Genomic DNA, 22,699 nt, shown 5'->3' on the forward strand with positions numbered 1-22,699 from the left:
ATTATTTCTCTTAAAGTGGTGAAGAATTGGTGTAATCCAACCCAGGAATATGAGAAGAAATTATTATGTTAATAGGAAAACTTTCCTTAATTGGGTCCAGTTTTTGGTGGTCTGAAAGTTAACTGATAATAGAGTAACAGTAGAGAAGACACGGTTTGTTTATGAGTACATGTGGGAGTACTCAATGATGAATTACTCCCCGAATAGACAGAAATAAAAGATTTATATGTCAAACCGAACAAAGGGTTTTTTTTTTTAGGAGTTGCTGAGATGTTTTGGAAGTTTTTTTATTTTTTATTTTTTTGACACTACTGCATATGGGCAGGAAGTGGCCTGTCTGCATGGCAGCTGAATTCATAGGAAACTCCCTTGGGAGGGAGGTTTATTTTCTGGACTCTGTTTTAGTTCAATATTAGAAATTCAGATAAGGTTTCTTTCTGTTCCTTCTTTAGCTCAAATGTTTTCACTTTAAAATAGTCTTGATGCCAATTCTGGGCGTTTGAGTGGATCCTCACCTTTCTTCCTCTGAAACTTCCCTTGAATTTTCACACTTACAAAAAGAAGCTAGGTAGATTGCTGTGGAGAGTTCTAGTTAGGAAATGTGAGGTAAGAGATCTGCACACAGGAAAAAGCATAGATTAGCATGAGGAACAAAAAAGCAAAACAAAGATTAATGATTGTAGTAAATTATAAATCTAGTTTCTGAGTCCAAAGAACAGTAGTTGAGAACATTTTAGATATTGGACTGGAAGCATCTTGATTTCCGGAAGGGGTGAGAACATTAGTGTCATAATTACATTATTTCCCAGAGCAGAACATGAAAGATCATGGGGGTTTGACGAACTTCTCGAATGGCAGAAATTATTGTAGTAAGCCCTTTGAAATTTATATCAAGCCATCCAGCCTCAATATGTGAGGTTTGGGGACAAGACAATGAAAAGCCTTAATAAGAGTCTGGGCAGTTAGGTTTTAATTTTAAGTTGTTGACACATCAGGAGAAAAAAATAGAAATATTAATCATTGAAAATATGGGCAAGATGGCAAAATCCAGTTTACAAAGGGATGAAAAATAGCTCAAAGATAATTAACAGGACTAGAATCTGGGATGGGTTATACTTTTTCATTGAAACATAAAATTTCTTTCTAAAATCATCAAATTAGTTCCATTAAATCTGGTCTGATGATAAACATAAATACAGCAAGAATGATGATTGACTATACAGGCTTTTTAAAATTTGCTCTGACAGAACTTTTATAAGAAATCTCAGGTTGGACCTTCAGAAGACTCTCAATGCCAGAAACCCAGGCAAGAACTCATCATCAGACTTCTTCCATGGTACCTATAGATCTGGATTCCTTTCTTCCTAAGGTTCCCTAAGTATTCTAGGACCTTGGCCTTGCTAGGAATTCCTTAATCATTTGTAAGGCTGAGGCTGCTGTAAGCCAGATACCAGGCTGGTTTTTTCAAAAAGGGCTTTGTAAGTGCTGGGTTTGTAAAGTCAATCATAGTTCCTTAAAATATGAATATTTTGTTCTATGCACATTTTCAAAGACGACATAACACAAGCTTTGGGAATACAACCAATTTTTTCAATTATGAATGTTACAAGTAGAACAGATTCTTAATGAACTTATGCAAATAACTATAATGCTATGAAAATAAGAATATTCAATAGGAGTTTCCAAATCCTGGAGGAGTTTGCTAGGGAGAAAAAGGTAAATGTTTCAGTTTTGTTTGTGAAGGTATAATCTGCCACATCTTTGTGAGTAGGTGATAGCTTAGAAGAAAAGAGAAGAGGGTTCCTTATAAATCCAGAAAATAGAACATTAGAAAACCATGAAGATTAAAATAATTTTCAACAGTTCATTTCATTTGGTCTCTTTAATCTGCTCTGAGTTAGCAGTTTGACGAGCCACCACCTTCTCCACAAGGGTTTTAGCAATCCGTCCTCATTCCAGTGGTCTGAGCTCAAAGTTACTGAAGCGCTGCCATAAGAAGCCTGTCCCCAAACACACCTGCCACAGTCCTTTCCATGAGCTTCAGTCTTTTGTTGACGATAAAGCATCCTGGCTAGGTGGTGATCACAGGAGATATCAGGAAAGCATCATAATTAAATGATGCCATCTGAGTGACAAAAGGCTTAGAATTAGAATGGCTGTAATGATCCAATGTTTATTATGATGTGGCTAACAAGGAAATTTTGTTGTTTCTGTAGCATACAACTTTCAGATTACTGAAATTACAACTGATAACATTTTGTCATTGTTGTCTCATATCCGATAAAAAAAGCTTAAGGACTTAGGGCAGTGTGGACACTGACAGAGTTCTAGGAATTCCTTATAATTCCTAAAATACTTACATTAGTATCATTTACCTACACGAAGAAAACCTAAGAAAGGTTAAGCTCCTCTTCTCATTTGACAGTGCTTTCCATGCAATTCAACAAGTCAGACAAACCTAATTAGTTTAGCTATGTTTGGCAAAGTGAGAACAAATCTTCGGAGATTTTCAAGGGCTTACTGGGGAAACCTTGAAGTCAGACTGAGACCGATGTTTAATTTAGAATTTGATTTTGGAAAGGCAAAATAAAAAAAAATGTTAAAAAAAATGTCAAAAGTTTCAAACACTGGATTAACCAAAAATCACAGATCACTGTGAAATAATTCTTAGTTGTTCATTTAACTAAAATGGCAATGAGAGATTTTGAAAGTAAATATAGGAAGCAACATGGTCATAAAAAAACAAATCAAAACAAAAACAAAAGAAAAACAAGGGTTGTGATGTAGCTCAGTGGTAGAGCACTTGCCTAGCAGGAATGAGGTTCTGGTTTGGATCCCCAGCACTACAAAAACAAAACAAAACAAAACAAAACAAAACAAAAACATTCGTTCTTTTAACATTGAGAAGACTTTTTTTTCTAGAGTAATCCAGGATGTGCTAAACACAACAAAAAACACAGGAAGTTACTCATTTATTTATTTGTTTTTGTGGTGCTAGAGATGGACCCAGGGCCTTGCACATGCTAGACAAATGCTTTACTGCTGAACCTCACAGGAAGTTGTTGTAATATGACAGGCAATCTTTGTTTTCATCTTAGTTTACTTAAGCTGCTATCACAAAATATCATGGATTAGGGCGGTTTATAAACAGTAAACACTGATTTCTCACAGTTTTGGAGGTTGGGAAGTGCAAGATCAAGGCAGATTCAGGGTCTGGTGAGAGCTTTTCCCTGTTTTATGACAGTTCTTCCTGGTTGCATCCTCACGTGGTAGAAAGGGCAAAGCAGCTCCCTGGGGGTTCTTTTATAAGGCACTAATCCCATTTCAGAGACTCTGCCTTTGTGGCCCCAAAGCCTCCCCAGTGGCTCCTTTTCTAACATCATCACATCGGTGATTAGTTTTCAACATATGAATTTAGGAGACTGTAAACAATGAGACTAAGCAGTTTTCTAGGCAGACTGGTCAAAGGGTCAGAAAAATCTTTTGTAATCTCTTAACAAGAACAGAAGTAACATAATCCAAGAAACTGTTCTAGGAAAGAGAGAATGCCACTGGGCTCAATCCCTTGCACAAAAAAAAAAAAAAAAAAAAAAAAAAAAAAAGAAGAAGAAGAAGAAGAAGAAGAAGAAGAAGAAGAAACTAAACTTTATTTTTCATCAGTATACTAATAATATTAAAGCTCATTTAAAAATGTTGTAATGTAATAAAAACAATCAATCTTAGCCATCATTGCCACCTAGAATTCTCATTCTTTCTCTGTCTCTTCTCTTATCCCCAAGACATATTGTTTGTAATTTCCAGTATCCATTCTGGTTTTGTCCTTCACTTTGTTCTTGATCATTCTGGAACAAACTACTAAGTAACTGCTCTAGAATTACTCCTTTTTTTTTTCCTTGTGGTGCTGGGAATTGAACCCAGGGCCTTGTGTAAGCGAGGCAAGCATTTTACCAACTGAGCTAAAGCCCCACTCCTGCTCCTGTCTTTTTTTTTTGCGTGTGTGCGCGCGACGGGTGGGGTGGTGGTGGTGGTACCAGGGATTGAATTCAGGGCACTCAACCACTGAGCCAGATCCCCAGCCCTATTTTGTGTTTTATTTAAAGACAGGGTCTCACTGTGTTGTTTAGTGCCTTGCTTTTGCTCAGGCTGCCTTTGAACTTGCGATCCTCCTGTCTTAGCCTTCCAAGCCACTGGGATTACATGTGTGCGATACCATTCCTGGTACTGCCCCCCCACCCCAACCCCACCCCACCCGGCTTTTTTTAAAGGAAAGACAGCTACATTTTTTGAATACTTTTCTTAGAGTTTTTCCCTTAACTCTTATTATTATACCAATTGTTTGATTTACATATATTGGTTATAATTTTAAGCCCTATAAAACTTTACTTTCCAGAGAAAACTAGGGAGTAGACAACTGTGACTTTTCCTGTCATATATATTTGCCAGCACTTTGTAGTATAGTAGCAAATTTTGCAGGTGTGCCATCTAACAGTTTCCAGAGATATGTGCTTCTTTGTAGTCCAGTTTCTCATTGTGGCAAAATGTGTTTATCAACAAAACCAAATATCAATAAGCTATGTAAAAAATAAGAAGCTAAAAGTAGATAAACTTATATTCAGTAATTAATGTTTTAATATTTAATCTTTTTTAGAAGTGATCTAGATTTTCACTGAATATCTACCATTTAATTTAACTTAGTATGCCTTGAATGTTTCAAGATCTCAAAAAGATTTTGGAAGCTACCTCTAAGCAGATGTATTATAAAACCCAATTACTGTTGAAATAAAATTTGTCAGAATGATGATTTAATTTGATTAAATTAAAATCAAAATCTGTGTTGTCTTTTTTTTTTTGTACTGGGGATTGAACTCAAGGGCACTCAACCACTGAGCCACATCCACAGCCCTTTTTTGTATTTTTATTTAGAGACAGGGTCTCACTGAGTTGCATAGCACCTCACTTTTGCTGATTCTCCTGCCTCAGCCTCCTGAGCCACTGGTATTACAGGTGTGCACTGTTACGCCCAGCAAATCTGTGCAGTCTAGAACATCTAAATACATTAATGTATTTGACTAGTAAACTCAAGAAGAATAAAAATATAATGTTTATCATATGCAGTGCTAATAATTCTGAAAAACAGTTGCTTTTATTAAACCAACAATATTAAACTAGTTTTATTTACCAAAAATTTACACAGATCACATAAACTTAACACATTTGGGTCAGTCCCTATGTTTTTGGGACTTTTAGGAATATTTAACTTGTATAAGCACTTAATTTTTTAAACCTATTTATAATAGGGCTCTCTTGTAAAGGATTTTATAAATAATTTGGCAGTACTAGTAGGTAGAGGTAAGAAGAGATTCCACATATACATAATGTATATACAAATACATATAGAGAGACAAAATAGAGACCTTGCAACTTTCAAAGGAGTACTAGTTTGTGTAAGGTTTGGTCTTCATCTTTGTCTGACTTTTATTTGAATTGTATTCTTGCAGATGGAATAAGTCCTTCCCTGTTCAATGCAAGGGCTAAAGCTTTTTACCAATATTTGTCAGAGAGACCTTTAAGCTCTTTTTATTTGCCCTGATATGTAGTCTCGGGGAGGTTGTGCTAAACCTCAGGTGGTTGTTTTAGTCTAGAGAAGCTATTTTTTTCCCCATGAATACACCTCACTTCTGTAACCCCATCTCTACCTAAACAATGTACTATTTTTGGTAGTCTTTTTTTTTGCCCCCAGGTTCTTTTATTTATTTATTAAATTCATTTTTCATTGGTGTATTATAATTATACATAAGGGTTGGATTCAATTTATCACATGTGTACATGCACATAGCATAATTTGTTCAATCTCCTTCCCCGGATGTGTGCATATACACACACACACATATAAATACACACTCATATATATAATCCCCATTTTGTGTGTGTGTGTGTATACATACACACATATACATATATATATATATGTGTGAATGTGTGTATATATATATATATATATATATATATATATATATATATATATATAATCCCCATTGTATATACAAGTTGGATTCATTGTGGTATGTTTGTACATGGATATAGCATAATTTGGTAGATTTCATCCCTGAATGGATAGGCTAATTTTTCTGAGATGAACTAAGGAAAAAGGCATTGGGTTTTAAAATTTAAGTGTTCTGGGCATGGTGGCACATGTAATCCCAGTGACTCGGGAGGTTGAGGCAGGAAGATCATCGGTTTGAGACCAGCCTAGACAACTTAGTGAGACCCTAAGAAATTTAATAACACTCTATCTCAAAAAGCTAAAAGGGTAAAAGGGTTGGGGGTGTAGCTCAGTAGTAAATCATCCCAGCATTCAATCCCAGTAACATCCCAGCATTCAATCCCCGCCCCCCAAAGTATTAAGGGTATTAATTGGTGTTTATCAGGAAAAATTAATTTCTCATATTTTATGTCAAGAAGCAGTAGTACAGTAAAGTAACGGGCCTAATTCTGGGGCTTAAGCCAGAGTTCTTTTCCTTGGAGTCTGCATTTTAAAGAGGCTCTCAGGTCCTGTAGGAGATGTCTAAAGTGCCTGCTCTGGGTGTGTCAGGGGCATGTTTGCCAGTTACCAAGTTTTGTGTGGAACAAACAGTGAATTCTCAGGGTACTGTTGAGCTTTTATAAGCAGGCATTTTTAAGGGCAGTCGAAATTACCCGCCCTGAGAGCCTGCAGGTCTTATAGCCAGGCTGAGGGCTAGTTGATGTGAGGTCTCAGGGTGGCTGACTGAGCAGGCGGAGGCATAGGGCAGCTACTATTTGAGCTTTTCTTCTCCCTTAGGGCAGGACAGTTCCTTTTTGTCCAGACTTTTTACAGTATCTGCAAGTATTGTGTGATGAACAGCAGAGGTTTGAGATTGGTAAGAAAGATGGGTGGCTCAGGGTTACTCCTAGAGCCACATTTCTGTTTTTATAAAGTTAGTAAGGCAAGGACAGTTGTTGTTTTTTTTTTTAATATTTATTTTTTAGTTGTAATTGGACATAATACCTTTATTTTATTTATTTTTACATGGTACTGAGGATCGAACCCAGGGCCTCACATGTGCTAGGCAAGCACTCTACCACTGAGCCACAACCCCAGCCAGGACAGTTGTTTTTAATTCTTCAAAGAATTGGGTGGTGGCCTCAATAATAACATTAAGGGGATGGCCTGCTCATCCAACTAAATTATTTTGAATTTGTTTCTTTATATCAGAGAAAAAAATTTCCACTGATATAGAAATGAAGATTTCTATATTCTGGGGTTTTGGGATTTAGAGCTCTATGTTTTGGGAATGTTTTTATAAATTGTTTAACAAAGCCTTTAGGATGTGTTGCTGCCCTCTGAGCAGTTTTACTGTAGTTCAGTTAACCTTCTAGGGAAGGCTTCTAGAACAGTTTCTATCAGAACTTGAACATCAGCCTTCAGCTGGATCATTTGTAGGGAAGGAGTGCAGGGAAGTTTGTGGTGGGTGTGGATCTTAATTTTAGCTCTAAATTTGATTTTTCTTCTTTAATTTTGTTGAGGGAGTCTTTTCGACTAGCCATGGTGCTTTTTTGTTTTGTTCTTTCCATTTGATCCTTTTATATGGGCAAAAGGACATTTGTTCAGTAAGTGCTCTCTAAAAATACTTTTGTTTATTTTCTTTGTCTAAAGTGGTGTGTTTGCCCCCAGTGTTGGGCATTGAACCCAGGGCTTTGTGTATACTAGGCAAATAATGTAGAGCTCCCCTGAGCTATGTATGGCCCCAGCCCCTGAAGTTGGATCTTTTATTCCTCACTTGGGGAATTCCAAGTTACTGCTCTCTTCCCCCATTGATTTCAAGGTAACATAAGAATTGGTGATGTCTGAACTATTTTACCTCTTTTTTATTTATTTTTATTAAATTTTGTAATTTGTTTTAATTAGTTATACATGAAAGTAGAATGCATTTATGCACTTTGATATAACAATCATAGATGGGATATAATTTCTAATTTTTCTGAGTATACATGTTATAGAAATGCTGTTACAGACTACAGTTACCAAATACAAAGTATCAAACCTTCTATTGGTCCCACAATTTCCTGTCTGCTAGGTAGCTTGCTTGCTAGGTAGCTGGCTGCTGTGGTCTTTGTGGAGGAGGACTAGTCCTGTGCAGGTGTAGAGGTCATCTCACTTTCAGCTTATTCTCAGGAATGTCCTTTCAGCCACATAGGTCCTCGTGTTGCCAGGCACCTCTTCTGGTTGCTTAGTGTCACTGCTAGCTGTACAGTGTTGGTATATAGTCTATCACCCCAGTCCTACTAACCAGGCTGGTGCATATTGCCATAGGATCCTCTGGTTATAGTTCATGATATCATTTCTTTAAAAACAAAACAACTGCTCTTCCAGAGACATCTGACTTAAAAAATTGGGTCCCCAACTGTTCAGTACTTCTCAATAATAAAGTTGTTAACTGGTGTTCTTTCCATCTTTATAGGAGTCGGGTGCTCTCCTTATTCAGCCTCTCTTGCCCAGGGTCCACTGTGAATTACAGACCATCTAGTACTTGGTCCTATTGTTGACATCCCACTGAGCCACAAAAACGAGATTGATTATGTAGGCCTTGTTACAGAGTTGGACACAAATATCTCTGGTGTTGTTAGCATTATATTACAGCTGATGGGACCATTTGTGTAGATTTCTGTTGTCGTGTTCTTCCCAGAGAGGGATCCGCAGTCACTCACTTTTCAGAAGGCACAGCTCTGAATGGCATGGAACTCTCATTTTAGTGCATATCCCAACTGGCTAACCATGTCTAACTGCTGGCCCTTGGCCTAGTAATTCTTGCAGGTGTCATTGGGAATGCCTTACTGGTGGACATACTCCCAAACCAGTAGCCTGTGAACTCCCTTACATGCTCTTGCTCCAGAACAAGGTGGAGGGTCCTGTGCCCTTCCTCTTGATGTTGGTCAGATCTGCCCTGGCACTGGTGCTGGTATGTTCCAACAGGAGCTTCAGTACTGGGGGATGTTCCTGGTGACACTGTCATAGTTGACATCATCCACACTCTGCCAATCAAACTCTAGGGCAACTCCATTAGGGACAAGCACTCATGAATCCAGGGGTACATCCTGTACCCCAATGGCACAGCTGATTCCCCCACAGGGGCCAGTAGCGGGTCTGGCCTGGAGGTGGCAGAGGCAAGACTGTACAGTGCCTGATGCCTGCAGGAGCAGCAGCAGCAGCAGCAGCCACAGCTGCACCTGCCTGGATGATGCCTTCCTGCTGGCTCCTGCCCTAGATCCTAAATATTGTGCTGGCTTCCCATCCCTGTGCTGGCCTCGGGCCAGCAAGCACCAAGCCAGCCCTCATGCTCCCATGTCCTGACCTTACTCCTTAAAAATCTTTTTGAGCGTGACAGTTTTTCCAAATAAAACGATCAAAATGATCTATAATCTGGCTATTGACAATTTAGGATCTCCAATGGCATTCTAAAATTTGATTCAAAATCAAGTCTTTACATGGCTTAACCATGAGTTACAATGCAAAGGAACCTCCATAACAATACATTCCAGGTTCTCAACATTACCAATGTCAGCTCTTTGAAGTCTATCTGTGCCGCAGTCTGGCTGGGCACAAAATCACGAGCCACTCAAGCAGGAACAAACTTTATTTTTGAAACTGCCGCCAATACCCCGTACACGTCCGGGAAGAAACCGGTACACACACACACACACACACACACACACACACACACACACACACACACACGGCAGCCTTCTCCCGGAACCCCAGAACAAGTTCCTCCCCCGGAATTCCCTCCTACTGTACTTCCCCAACCAATGGGAACTCTCCAGGAGTCCCCTAGCAGGCTGAGGTGAACAGCAAGAGTCCAATATGCATATGAATGCAAATCTTAACATAATCATATCATCTCAATGGCTAGCTGGCTAGCTTTCAACCAAAAGTGCCATGCATCATATTACTTGGCTGTGGCTCTTAGCATATCTGTAATTAACAGCAACAATAAAAATCCCAGAAATAAATTCATTTTCTGAAAATAGCTAATCATCTGGGATTTTGATCAGCATAACACCAGATAGATGTTTGAGTTTTAAAATAGAATTGGTTAATTTTTTAAATAATCTAGAATTCTAGATATAATCATTAAACATTTAAAATTGGAGTAATTGGGCAGGGGTTATGTAACTCAGTGGTAGAGTGCATTCTTAGTTTGTGCTAGGTCATGGGTTCAATTTGCACAGCCTAAAAACAAACAAATAAAACAAAAAACCAAAAACACAAAAAAATTGGATTCATTTAAAATAAGATGATTTCCTATAAACCTTATCTTCCATGGTAAAGACTCGGGAACTGTCAATGGTCAACCCTTTGTTACTTTTATGCTTATAAGAGAAATATAGTATCTTTAACATCAGAGTTAAAACAACTTATATTTGTAAATTTATGATTAAATTTTTTTCCTCCTCTAGGAAATTGATGTACTATCTTGATCATTACAAAATGCATCTTTTTATTCACAAATTCAACCAGCCTCAAAACATTCTTAGGAAAAAAATTGTGGCAGAATTTGCAGCTTAGAGAAAAACAGAACTCTACTGAAAACCATAACCTGAAAAAATGAGGAATTACAAAAAAATATTCTTGGCCAAGAACTCCGATGTTATGGGCTCTGGCCTTTCTGTGTACCCATTTCCTTTAGGAAGTTCTTGAGTATGATTGTAACAGGAGTGTTTTGTTCTTTTCCCCTGTGGTTGTGAAAACCCCACCAGGTTGGTGGATACTGGGATAAGTCGTGTAGCACAGTCACTCAGCTGAAGGAAGGTCTCAACCGGATCCTTTGCCTGATCCCCTACAATGTGATCAACCAATCAGTGTGGGAGTGTATTATGCCAGAATGGCTGGAAGCCATCAGAACAGAAGTCCCAGATAATCAGTTAAAGGAATTCAGGGAAGTATTAAGGTGGGTAAGTAGTTTAATGAAGTCACTGCAATTATATTGATATCTAACATTTATCGAGCATGTACTGTGTGCTAGGTACTCTACTAAGTATTTTGTGTAATCTCCCTTTTTAACAATTCTATGAGAATTGGGAAGCCCCAAATAAAATAGCTACTATTAATTGAATCAAAATGATTTGAAATTGTTCAGAAAAGATCTTGTTCTTGAGGAATAATAAATATACATCATATTGTTTGCTTATTTTCAAATATGATTTGAAATTGGCTGTGTTGGAAAAGTACAAAGATAAAATATTTATAGAGGCTAGGATGCAGCTCTAATTCCTTAGATATGTAATTCCTTCTGTTAAACCTAATATGCATATGGGCATTAATGTGATTCCATGTGAATTATTTATATGTATTTCTATGATGTAAACAATTCTCTTACAGTGAAACAAGTTATACTAATAATAGGTCAGAACACAAACTCATCTAAAAGGTTTGGCTCTCCAAATAGGGTATAGTGAGAAATACTTTGGTGATATCAGTTTACCCTAATGTGTGCCCATTGGTCATTTACTTTTGTTGCTCTGCTTTTCAGCAAAATGTTTGACATTGAGCTCTGTCCTCTGCCTTTTTCATTGGAAGAGATGTTTGGATTTATTAGCTGTCGGTTTACAGGCTACCCCTCCTCTGTGCAGGAACAAGCTTTATTATGGCTTCATGTAAGTGAATGATACTTATGATTGTTTGGGGTAATAGTTCTTATCCTAGAAGCTAAGTTCTTAGCCTTGTTAGAGGGGTGGGAGGTTTTGCAGGGTCATATGTTCATGTGTTCATTGAGGATTATTATAGACTAATATCTCCTAGTCATAAATAAATGATTAAATTTCAAATATATGTAGCTCTAGTTATGGTTAACAAATATAAATTTATGCAATAGTGTTACTGAATTCATAGAGATTTTTGGTCCTTATATATTACTTGCTGTCTGGGATTCTGAAAAACTTTTAGTATTAAACAGGTCCTTTATTTGGAAGGGTGAGGACTACTGATTAAGGGAGGGAGTGGCTCGTCTGCTTCCTCAACCAGGAATGACTCTCTTTTCTGCCTCTTCTGTGAGCTCCAACCTCTCCTGTAAAGCCCAGCTCGGAGGGGTCTCCTCTGACGTTTCCCGCTGCTCTACACCCCCATTTGTCCATCGAGCACTTTTCTTTCTCCCCAGTATCCAGACAGCTTCTCTGTGTGAAATCTGTTCTTTCTTAGAGTTAGTTTTTGTTTCTTCTCCTGCTTACACACTCCTTGGGTTCAGGGACTGGGTTTTATTTTTTTGAATTTATAACTCTCTTCATCCTTTCCTCTCGTGCTTTGTATTTAATGAATATTTAATAAAAATTTATTAAATCAAGTTGAATATCTGATGTAAAGTTTTGGGCAGTTTCAGAAAATAAGGACAAATTTATTGTTTAGAGTAACTATGGTTATAGTTACTTTTTTACAATTTTCTTTTGCTGTGCTGGGGATTGAATCCAGGGCCTCATGCATTCCAGCATATTCTGTCCCACTGAGCTACGTCTCTAGCCTCAGATGCATTTCTGTGTCACACAAAGACGAACTCTTATACACCTTTCTCCTATGTGCCTTTCAAGTTGCAAAAAAGGCCTTTCTGGCATCTAAACTAAGGAACAATATTTTTTACAATTAACAAAGAGTAAAGGGAGCATTTGAAAAAAAAAAGTCACCTTGGGATTCAGAATTTTAACTTATTTTATCTCCACATAGATTTCAGTAAGATAATTTTTAATTTAGGAAAGCCAGTCTTTCCTATACATGGCTAAATGTTGCCTCAGTATTCTGTGACACACCCCTTAAGCTGCAAACCTCTGTCCCCACCAGAGTTAGGTCAGATGCAGTCTACAGGTTCTATGAACTTGGCTCTAATATGGCCTTACTGTGAAGGCAGTGTGCTGTAGTTGAAGGTTTCAAACTCCTGGTCTCACCTTTTGGGGAGGGGACTGAACAATACAGTGGTTGGAATTGAATCATATATGCATTAGTTGGAAAGTTTTTCAGAGCTCTTGTGTGCCAGGCACTGTAAGGTGGCTCTTCCCCCATACTTCCTTTCTGTAAGCAGATCATGGTGTGAGGGATAGTAACAGATAATTAAATGCAGCAAAAAGTGGTAATTACTACAATAAACATATATATATAAAGCTCTAAGAAGCAGAGACTAGGGTTGTTTCTTTTCTGTCTGAAGGAAGCAGGTATAGATTTCCAGGAAATTCTTTTCAAATAAGATGACTTGATTTTGGCCCAGAAAGACATAAGCTTGTATCAGACAGCAAGATTGGATGGGGTTATCAGGTGACAGTGCAGAGGAACTCAAGGAAGATAACGACCAGATTCTGTTGTCCAGGAGAAAGATGTGAGCAAAAGCAATAGCACTGGGTATAAGGAGGAGGGATAGCATCAAGAGAAACTTGATGATTTCTGTGGAAAGAACATGGCGACTTATTGGATATCAGGGTAAGGAAAACTCAGTTTAAAGACACCCTCGATTTTCTTGGTGCAAAAATTTGAGGATGACTGTAGAATATGAGTAAGGTTGAATGTCCTCATGATTAATAGTTTGATTTAGGGAAAAAATTATCAAATGTAGCTTTCTGAGTTTTAAATTTGACATGTTTGGGGGGAATATGTCCTTTTTTCTCCAGGTATTATCGGAGTTAGATATCATGGTTCCACTTCAACTCTTAATAAGCATGTTTTCTGATGGAGTTAATTCTGTCAAAGAACTGGCAAATCAAAGAAAATCAAGAGTCAGTGAACTGGCAGGGAACCTTGCAGCTCGAAGGGTAATTATTACCTGATTGTTCTTGTCTGTCTTAAGATTTAAAAAATCCTTGTCAGTTTTATCAAGCTTGAAAGTAGCATCATAAGAAATCTCTCTGAAGATACTTTTTAAAATCACATCTCATTTCAGTAATTTTAAAAGTACATTAAATAAAAAATATTTATCCGAGATAGTTTTGGTATAGTCTATAATTAATAAGTTATTGAGTTTTTAATTTTTCTTTGGGAAAAATTAATTTTAGCTCTCTCTCACTACTGATAAAAGGAAAAGACAAAACAAACAAAAAAACATAGCTTTTTTGATGCACCCTCTACCCCACCTCTCCTGATAAATGAGAGTTCATTCCAGCTACTGGGCAAATCAGTGCTTCACACACATTGTGAGGAGTTTGGATGGTTTTTTGTCTTTTGCTTTTTGTCATTGTGTTTTGGGAAAACGAAATCAATTGGTGGTGACTGTAGATAGTGCTGTCAGTATGAACTAACTGAGCTCATTTTATTGACCTCTTTACATCTCTGTGGATGAGAAAAGTGTTCAAAAACTGTTAGAAAGTTTTGATACTGTTTCTGTGGGGAATCTGATGTGGTTTCTGCTGGCCATGTGCAGTTTCTGAGAGGCTGACTCTCCCTGGAGGGTGGGCAAGGACTTCCCAACCCTCCTGTTAGACCTCTCCATGGAACCCGCCTTGTTTAGTCAGCTTTTTGCTGCTGTGACCAAAAGACCTGACAAGAACAATTTTAAGAGGAGGAAAAGTTTACTTTGGGGCTCGTGGTTTCAGAGGTCTCAGTTCATAACCTCCGACTCCATTCCTCTGGGCTGGAGGTGAGGAAAACATCATGGTAGAAGGGTGGTGAGAAGGAAAGTGGCTCAGGACTGGACACCAGTCATCAAAAGACCATTCTGCTCTCCAGAGACAAATATATACCCCAAAGGCATGTCCCCAATGGCCCCCCTCCAGCCATATCCTGTCTGCCTACAGTTATCCCCCAGTTAATCCCTATCAGGATCAATGCACTGACTCTAGGTTAAGGCTCTCGTAACCAATCATTTCACCTCTAAAATTTTTTGCATTGTCTCACACATGAACTTTTGGGAGACATCTCATATCTAAACCTAACACTGTCCCCATGCCACCTGATGTCTAAGGAATAAGAAACCTAACATGATGATAGGATCATGGTTTGTATTCATTACTCAAAAATAAATCACTTCTTTTTCATCGGCCTGTTAGGAACAAGCTTCCAACCACCTAATTTTATTTCTTTCTTCTATAACCTTTAAAATGGTATTACTTTTGTGGTACTTTATTCTGTGCAAAGTATTCACAATGAACAATATCACAGAATTGTGTGAAGCAGTCAGGGAAGAACTCATTATCCTCACTTTACAGCTACTTAACTTGATACTTGGTAAGTGAAGTGATTCATAAATAACACTGTAAATATCCAGGTATTCCAATTCTTAATGGGGTGCTCTTCCTCTTTGCCTTAAAAATAGTGGCTGTGGAGCTTTCGGGTTCCTAGAAAGATCTTTATGAGAGAAAATATGATTTGAAAATAAAAGTGATACACAGTTATGGCAGTCTGGGCTCTGATACAAAATTTATTCCAGATGGTTAAAATGAAGAGACTTTAATGGAAATTCTGCCTGTAGAGTTATGGAAAAGGTTATAGCAGCAATAAGAGTTGATGAAGCACCCAGAATCTAGTGACAGTCTGGTAGGAAGCCTCTATTCCCCTAGGGCTGAAAGAACAAGGAAGAAAGTTCCTGGTGCCAACTAAGAGCCGACACTAGAAGGAAGGGCTGCTGGAGAAGCTTCAGAGTGCTGCGACACTTCCCAGGTGCAGCTCCAAAGCCAGGAAGTGGGTGGGGAGAAACACTCCTGCCTCCTGCCCTGCCAGCTGCAGGTGCTCTCTGGTGCCTTCATCCACTGAACCCACCTGGAAGCCAAGCAGCAAAGGAGCAGGGTATACTTAGTGCACAACACCCATGGCATGAAGGTGGGCAGAGAAGGGCAGTGAGGGCTGGAGGTGAGGCTTGGGGGATATATAAGCAGAGTGGTAGGTTTTGCATTTATTATTTTCTCGTGATAGTTAATCATTATAATATCCAGAGGCCATTCTTCTTTAGTCATATTAATCTGAGATTCTGTGCTTATTTTTCTAAAAATTATCTTGCATTATTTTACTTTTTGTAATTCCTCATTTTTTCAGGTTATGGTTTTTAAACTAGATTCAGACAATCTAGTTTAATTGGAACTGTTTGATAGGATGAAGAATATGACAAATGCCTTCATTTTCCAGTGTTGATGTTTCATTCTTTGACAATTAGTCTGAAAACTTGGATGGTTCTGTCATTTTAATGTGTTGAGAGGATTAGTTGTATTTGGAGGTACTAATGTCATTGGGTAATGTCAAAGGAAATCTGTGTGACAGCTGGAAATGCCTTCTGTAGAGTCCCTAATTATTTTATGCAGCCATTTGAGCTTCTGTGAATTCATTTATGTGTGTTGACATTCTTTCTCATAGGTGAGTGTTGCCTCTGACCCTGGACGACGAGTTCAGCACAGTATGCTGAGTCCGTTTCATAGTCCTTTCCAGAGTCCATTTCGGAGTCCTATGCGTAGTCCATTCCGTAGCCCTTTCAAGAATTTTGGACACCCAGGAGGAAGGACTATTGACTTTGATTGTGAAGATGATGAAATGAATCTAAACTGTTTCATCCTCATGTTTGATCTTCTCCTGAAACAGGTAGCTGAAGCATGAACTTCCCTTAGTTCAAAGGTGAAGAAGGAGGAGAAACATTGTATAGTGATTCTTTCCATGTGTTGGGCATCTTCACACTTACTGAAGTGATTTGAAAATAAAAGTGATACACACTGGCATCACTCAGGTCATTTTACATATTGCTTTGGAAATTTCCTAAAGAGCCTGAAAACTACTTGTGCAGATATCTGCAATGACATGTGAGAATGGATTTGAACTTTAGAAGGTTATGGCTTCATTAGAATTGATTCTGTTGAATAAATTGGATGAACAAACTGGACAAAACTATTTTTGTGAAACAGTGAGGTACAACTCCATAGTGATGAGACTAATTTTAATATATCTTATGGGTTGATTTTCAAAGATAATTTTTAAAATATAAATTAAAAAGACTTTGATCAGAAGAATATTTCTTCCTAATTTTTTATTCTTAAATAATTTTAGATTTGCTGACAAGTTGCAAGGATAGTATAAAGAACTCCTGAGCACTCCTGTCTCAAATTCTTCAGATGTTAATATTTAGCACATGTACTTCTTTCTCTCTCTCTTTCTCTGTATGCGTATAAATGAATTTTCTTAAGGAATCATGTGAGAGTAAGTTGAAAACATGGTATCTTTATCCCCAAGTACTCCAGAGTGGTTTCTAAAAAATAAGGATATTATCTAACATAATCACAGTACAGTTATCAAATCAGGAAATATTTTATCTATCTTACAGAAATTACTCATTTAAAATTGATATAATAACAGTATCATTTTTATATCATAAGGAAAAAACACTGTTTTTTTTCTAGGAACAATCTAGGGTCAATCACGGCAACAACTGGTGCTGGTTTCTTGGTCTTCTTTAATCCATGACAGTCCCTCAGTTTTTGTTTATTGTGCATGTCTTTGACAGTTTTCAAGAATATAGTTTGGTTGTTTTGTTGAATGTGTTTCACTTTGAGTTTGTCTAACATTTCCTTATGACTTAATTTGGCTCATACATTTTTGGCAGGAAGAACCAAAGATGTGATGTTCTGTCCTTTGTAGTGCATCATGTCAGGAGGCACAGATATAATACTGACCCCTTACTCGTGATAACTTTGATCACTTGGTTTACAACATGATTTCTGCCAGTTTTCTCTATTGAGTCATTACAAATCAGCCCTGTGTATGTAGGAGTTCCATATCAGCAGATGTAACCAACCAAGTATTAAAAAAAAATGGAAAACACTGCATTTATAGTAAACATGTACAGACTTATTCTCTTGTTATTATTCTCTAAATATAGTGTAACAACTATTTATATAACATTTACATCATGTTAGGTATTGTAAGTAATCTAGAGATGGTTTGACATAAATGGGAGAATACATGTACATTACATGCAAATATTGTACCATTTTTATATAAAGGACTTGAGCAGCTATGGGAATTCATATATGTGGGCAGGTTCTGGAGCCAATCCCCTGTAGATACCAGGGATACCTGTATTTTCCCTTTTGTAAATAGCAAGTAACTTGTAGGGAAACACTTTCAGATGATGAGATTTCCTTTTTTTTTAATGAGACTGTTTAGCACTGACATTCATTTCATGCCTGCATCAATTTTTACTATGATGGCTGCCAAATGATATTTTTTATTTTATTCGGTAAGTTATAATCTTTAACTATGATTATTTATTTTGTTGCTCATATTGGCCAGTGGGAATCTGTTAAAGCTGGCTCTGTGTTCTCCTGACATGTTCATATCATTCTTTGAACATTTCCTTAATTTCTGGCATGACAAGATATTCCAGGTTCATCTTATATTTTCCTTGCCCCAGCCCTGGAATTGGCCATTTCTCCAAGGATCCCTGATTCCTATCCACTAAGTGGATAGCAGTAATTAGAAACCAGGATCTGGAAAGTAGATGAGGAATAGCATTTTTTTAAGTGTATAAAATATCACAAAGTGATGCATTTTAAAACAACTCCATTAAATGTTATGTGATTTTAAAAATAATTCTCATTATTTTGTCTTGTGTTTATATTTTTTCTAGAAGACTCTTTGGAAACCAATATCGATCTATGATATTGAACCTATATTGTCATTAAATAATTAGTTGGTGTCATTAAACATTAGTTGGTGTCAGTAGTGAAAATTATCTCCATCTAGTATGTCAATGAAATGTTGGATAAAAATACCAAATTCCTTCTTTTTCTTCTTTTTTTTTTTTTTGTCCTTTTCCCAATGTCTTTCAGATGGAGTTACAAGATGATGGAATCACAATGGGTTTAGAGCACAGCTTGTCAAAGGACATTATTTCTATTATAAACAATGTCTTCCAGGCCCCCTGGGGGGGCTCCCACACCTGCCAGAAGGAGGAAAAAGCAATCGAGTGCAACTTATGTCAGTCTAGCATCCTCTGTTATCAGCTTGCTTGTGAACTCCTAGAAAGACTGGCTCCCAAAGAAGAGAGCAGGCTGGTGGTAAGCAGTGGAAGAAGCGAGATGACTTGTGTACAGTAGTAATGAAGATGGCGGCAGTGGTGTAATGGGGTCTTCCTCCAGGGTTATCTTATGCTCTGTGCTGGGTTATATGTGAGACTGTACCAAAAGAAAGTTTTCCTATTACTTCCACTAACACAAGTTCCTGGAAAAAGACTGGAGATGCAGCCACATTATATGGAATTCTATTAGGTGGCTTGAGTTAGGGTTGTAGAATTACATTCATGCAGTTTCCATAAACATAAAGCATTACTGGTATTTTAAAAGAACTTGTATCATACAGATTTAAGATTTTTTTTAGTTGCAAATGACAGCATATTTTGACATATTATACAAACATGGAGTCCATCTTATTCTAATTAGGATTCCAGTGTTGTGGTTGTACATGGTGTGGGGTGTGGAGATTTACTCTGGTGTATTCATATGCATACATAGGAAAGTTATATTAGATTCATTCCACTGTCTTTCCTATTCCTGTCTCCACTCCCTTCCCTTCATACCCCTTTGTTTAATCTACTGAATTTCTGTTCTTTCCCTCCCCACTGGTGTTGTGTGTTAGCATCCTTATATCAGTGAGGACATTTGGGTTTTGGGATTGGCTTATTTCGCTTGGCATAATAGTCTCCAGATCCATCCATTTATTAGCAAATGTCATAAAGTCATTCTTATTTATGGCTGAGTAATATTCCATTGTGTATACATTCCACAATTTCTTTATCCATTCATTTGTTGAAGTTTGGTTCCATAGCTTAGCTATTGTGAACTGAACTGTAATAAGCATTGATGTGGATGTGTCACTGTAGTATGATGATTTTAAGTCCTTTGGGTGTTAACTGAGGAGTGGGATAGCTGGGTCAAATGGTGATTCCATTCCAAGTTTTTGAGAAATATCCATACTGCTTTCCAGAGTGGCTGCACCAATTTGCAGTTCCACCAGCAATGTTTGAGTGTATCCTTTCCCAGCCAGCCTTGCCACCATTTATTGTTACTTGTATTCTCGATATTTACCATTCTGATTGGAGTGAGATGAGATCTAAGTGTAGTTTTAATTTGCATTTCTCTAACTGCTAGAGATGTTAAACATTTTTTAAATATATTTATTGGCCATTCATATTTCATTTTCTGTGAAGTGCCTGTCAGTTCCTTTGTCCATTTATTGATTGGATTATTTGTTTTGTGGTGTGAAGATTTTTGAGTTCTTTATGTATCCTGGAGATTAATACTGTGAGGTGCAGGTGGCAAGGATTTTCTTCCATTCTGTAGGCTCTCTCTTCATGCTATTGATGGTTCCCTTTGCTGTGAAGTTTGATACAGTCCCATTCATTGATTCTTGATTTTACTTCTTGTGCTCTAGGAGTCTTATTGAGAAAGGTGATTCCTAAGCTGACATGATGGAATGCTGGGCCTACATTTTCTTCTAGTATGTGCAACATTTCTTGTCTAATGCCTAGGTCTTTGATCCACTTTGAGTTAGTTTTGAGTTGAGTTTTGTGCAGGATATGAGATTAGGGTTACATTTTACTCTACTACTCTATAGATTTTCAGATTTAATCTATATTCTATATAGATTTTCAGTTTTCCCAGCACCATTTGTTGAAGAGGCTGTCTTCTTCAATGTATATTTATGGAGCTTTTGTGTAGTATCAGATAACTGTATTTAAGTGGGTTTGTCTCTGTATCTTCTATTCTGTTCCATTGGTCATCATGTCTGTTTTGATGCCAATACCATGCTGTTTTTGTTACTATATCTCTATTAGCTATTGTGAATTGAACTGTAATAAGCATTGATGTTGATGTATATCTCTGTAGTATAATTTAAAGTCTAGTGTTATGATGTCTCTGGATTCACTTTTCTCACTAAGGATTGCTTTGGCCATTCTAGGGCTTTTATTTTTACAAATGGATTCCATGATTGCTTTTTCTGTTTCTATGAACAGCATCATTGGAATTTTAACAGGAATCGCATTAAATCTGCATAGTGCAAATAGGAATAGTTTGGGTTCTTCTTTTCTTATTCATATCACTTTACTTATTTTGCCTAATTTCTCTGCTTAGAGTTTCAAGAACTATGTTAAGTAGAAGTAGTGAAAGAAAGCATCCCTATTTTGTTCCAGTTTTTAGAGGGAATGCTTTCAGTTTTTCTCTATTTAGAATGATGTTGGTCTTGGGTTTGTCATATATAGCTTTTACCATGTTGAGGTATGTTCCTACTATTTGTAATTTTTCTATTTGTTTTAAATGTGAATAGATGTTATATTTTGTCAAATTTTTTTCTGCATCTATTGAGATAATCATGTGATTCTTGTCTTTAAGTCTATTGATGTGGTGAATCATATTTATTGATTTCTGTATTTTGACCCAACCTTACATCCCTGGGATGAAACCTACTTGATCATGGTGCACTCTCTTTTTAATATATTTTTGTGTGAAGTTTTCCATTATTTTATTAACAATTTTTGCTTTTGATGGTGTCTTTAATTTCATTACTTGAAATTGATCTGTTTAAATCTTCTATGTCCTCCTTGTTCAATTTAGGTAGGTCATGTCTCTAGAAATTTGTTGATGTCTTTAAGATTATCTAATTTATTGAAGTATAAATTTTCAAAATAGTTTCTGATTATCCTCTGTTTTTTAGTAATGTCTGTGGTGATATTTCCTTTTTATCATGAAATATAATAATTTGGTTTTTTCCCCCTCTTTCTTTTGGTTAGCTTGGTTAAGGGTTTATCAAATTTGTTAATTTTTTCAAAGAACCAACATTTTTGTTGAGTTTTTTAACTTTTACAGTTTCAGTTTCATTGATTTCAGCTCTGATTGTAATCATTTCCTGTCTTCTACTGATTTTGGTGTTGATTCATTCTTTTTTTAGGGCCTTGAGATACAATGTAGATTATTTATTTGGTGTCTTTCTATTCTTAGAACAAATAAGTTAAATGCTATGAATTTTCCTCTTAGAACCACCTTCATAGTGTCCCAGAGATTTTGATATGTTACATCATTATTCTCATTTACTTCTAAGTATTTTTTATTTCTTCTATGATTTCTTCTGCTATCCTTTTGTCATTCAATAGTGTATTATTTAGTCTCCAGGTATTATTTTTTATTTTATCATTGATTTTTAATTTCATTCCATTATGATCTGATAGGATGCATGGTATTTTCTCTATTTTAAAAATTTCATTCCATTGTGATCTGATAGGATGCATGGTATTATTTCTATTTTTTTATTTGTTAAAAGAGTTGCTTTGTGGCCTAAGATATGGTTTATTTTAGAGAAGGATCCTTGTGCTGCTGAGAAGAAAGTGTATTCAGTCATTGATGGATGAAATAGTCTATACATGTCTGTTAGATCTAAATTATTAATTATATTTTTTAGTTTTACAACTTCTTTATTTAGTTTTTGTTTGGACAGTCCATCCAGTGATGAGATAGGCATGTTAAAGTCACCCAGTATTATTGTGTTGTAGTCTATTTGATTCTTCATATTGAGAAGGCATGTTGATATGTGTATTATATCTTCATATTGAAATGCATAGATGTCCCATTGTTTAGGGCATAGATATTTATTGTTATTTCTTGTTTTATAATTCCCTTAAGTAGTCTGAAATAACCTTCTCTATCTCCTATGATTAACCTTGACTTGAAGTCCACTTTATCTGAT

The 22,699-nt window shown here is 36.8% G+C and overlaps 1 protein-coding gene across 5 annotated transcripts in view; it reads left to right on the forward strand.

Moving 5' to 3' along the window:
- UNC79 (unc-79 homolog, NALCN channel complex subunit) overlaps window positions 1–22,699 on the forward strand; it is a gene marked incomplete at both ends in the record, with an annotated part of 264,901 nt that overhangs the window by 123,334 nt on the left and 118,868 nt on the right. For all 5 annotated transcript variants that reach the window (XM_081289012.1, XM_081289013.1, XM_081289015.1 and 2 more), the window contains 5 exons: window positions 10,777–10,967; window positions 11,550–11,673; window positions 13,663–13,803; window positions 16,331–16,552; window positions 18,793–19,020. In XM_081289012.1, coding sequence (XP_081145138.1) covers window positions 10,777–10,967; window positions 11,550–11,673; window positions 13,663–13,803; window positions 16,331–16,552; window positions 18,793–19,020 — 906 coding nt within the window. The remainder of the gene's footprint in view (window positions 1–10,776; window positions 10,968–11,549; window positions 11,674–13,662; window positions 13,804–16,330; window positions 16,553–18,792; window positions 19,021–22,699) is intronic.

The sequence above is a fragment of the Spermophilus citellus genome, assembly GCF_964194105.1.
Source record: "Spermophilus citellus genome assembly, chromosome: 4".
Classification (NCBI taxonomy): domain Eukaryota; kingdom Metazoa; phylum Chordata; class Mammalia; order Rodentia; family Sciuridae; genus Spermophilus; species Spermophilus citellus.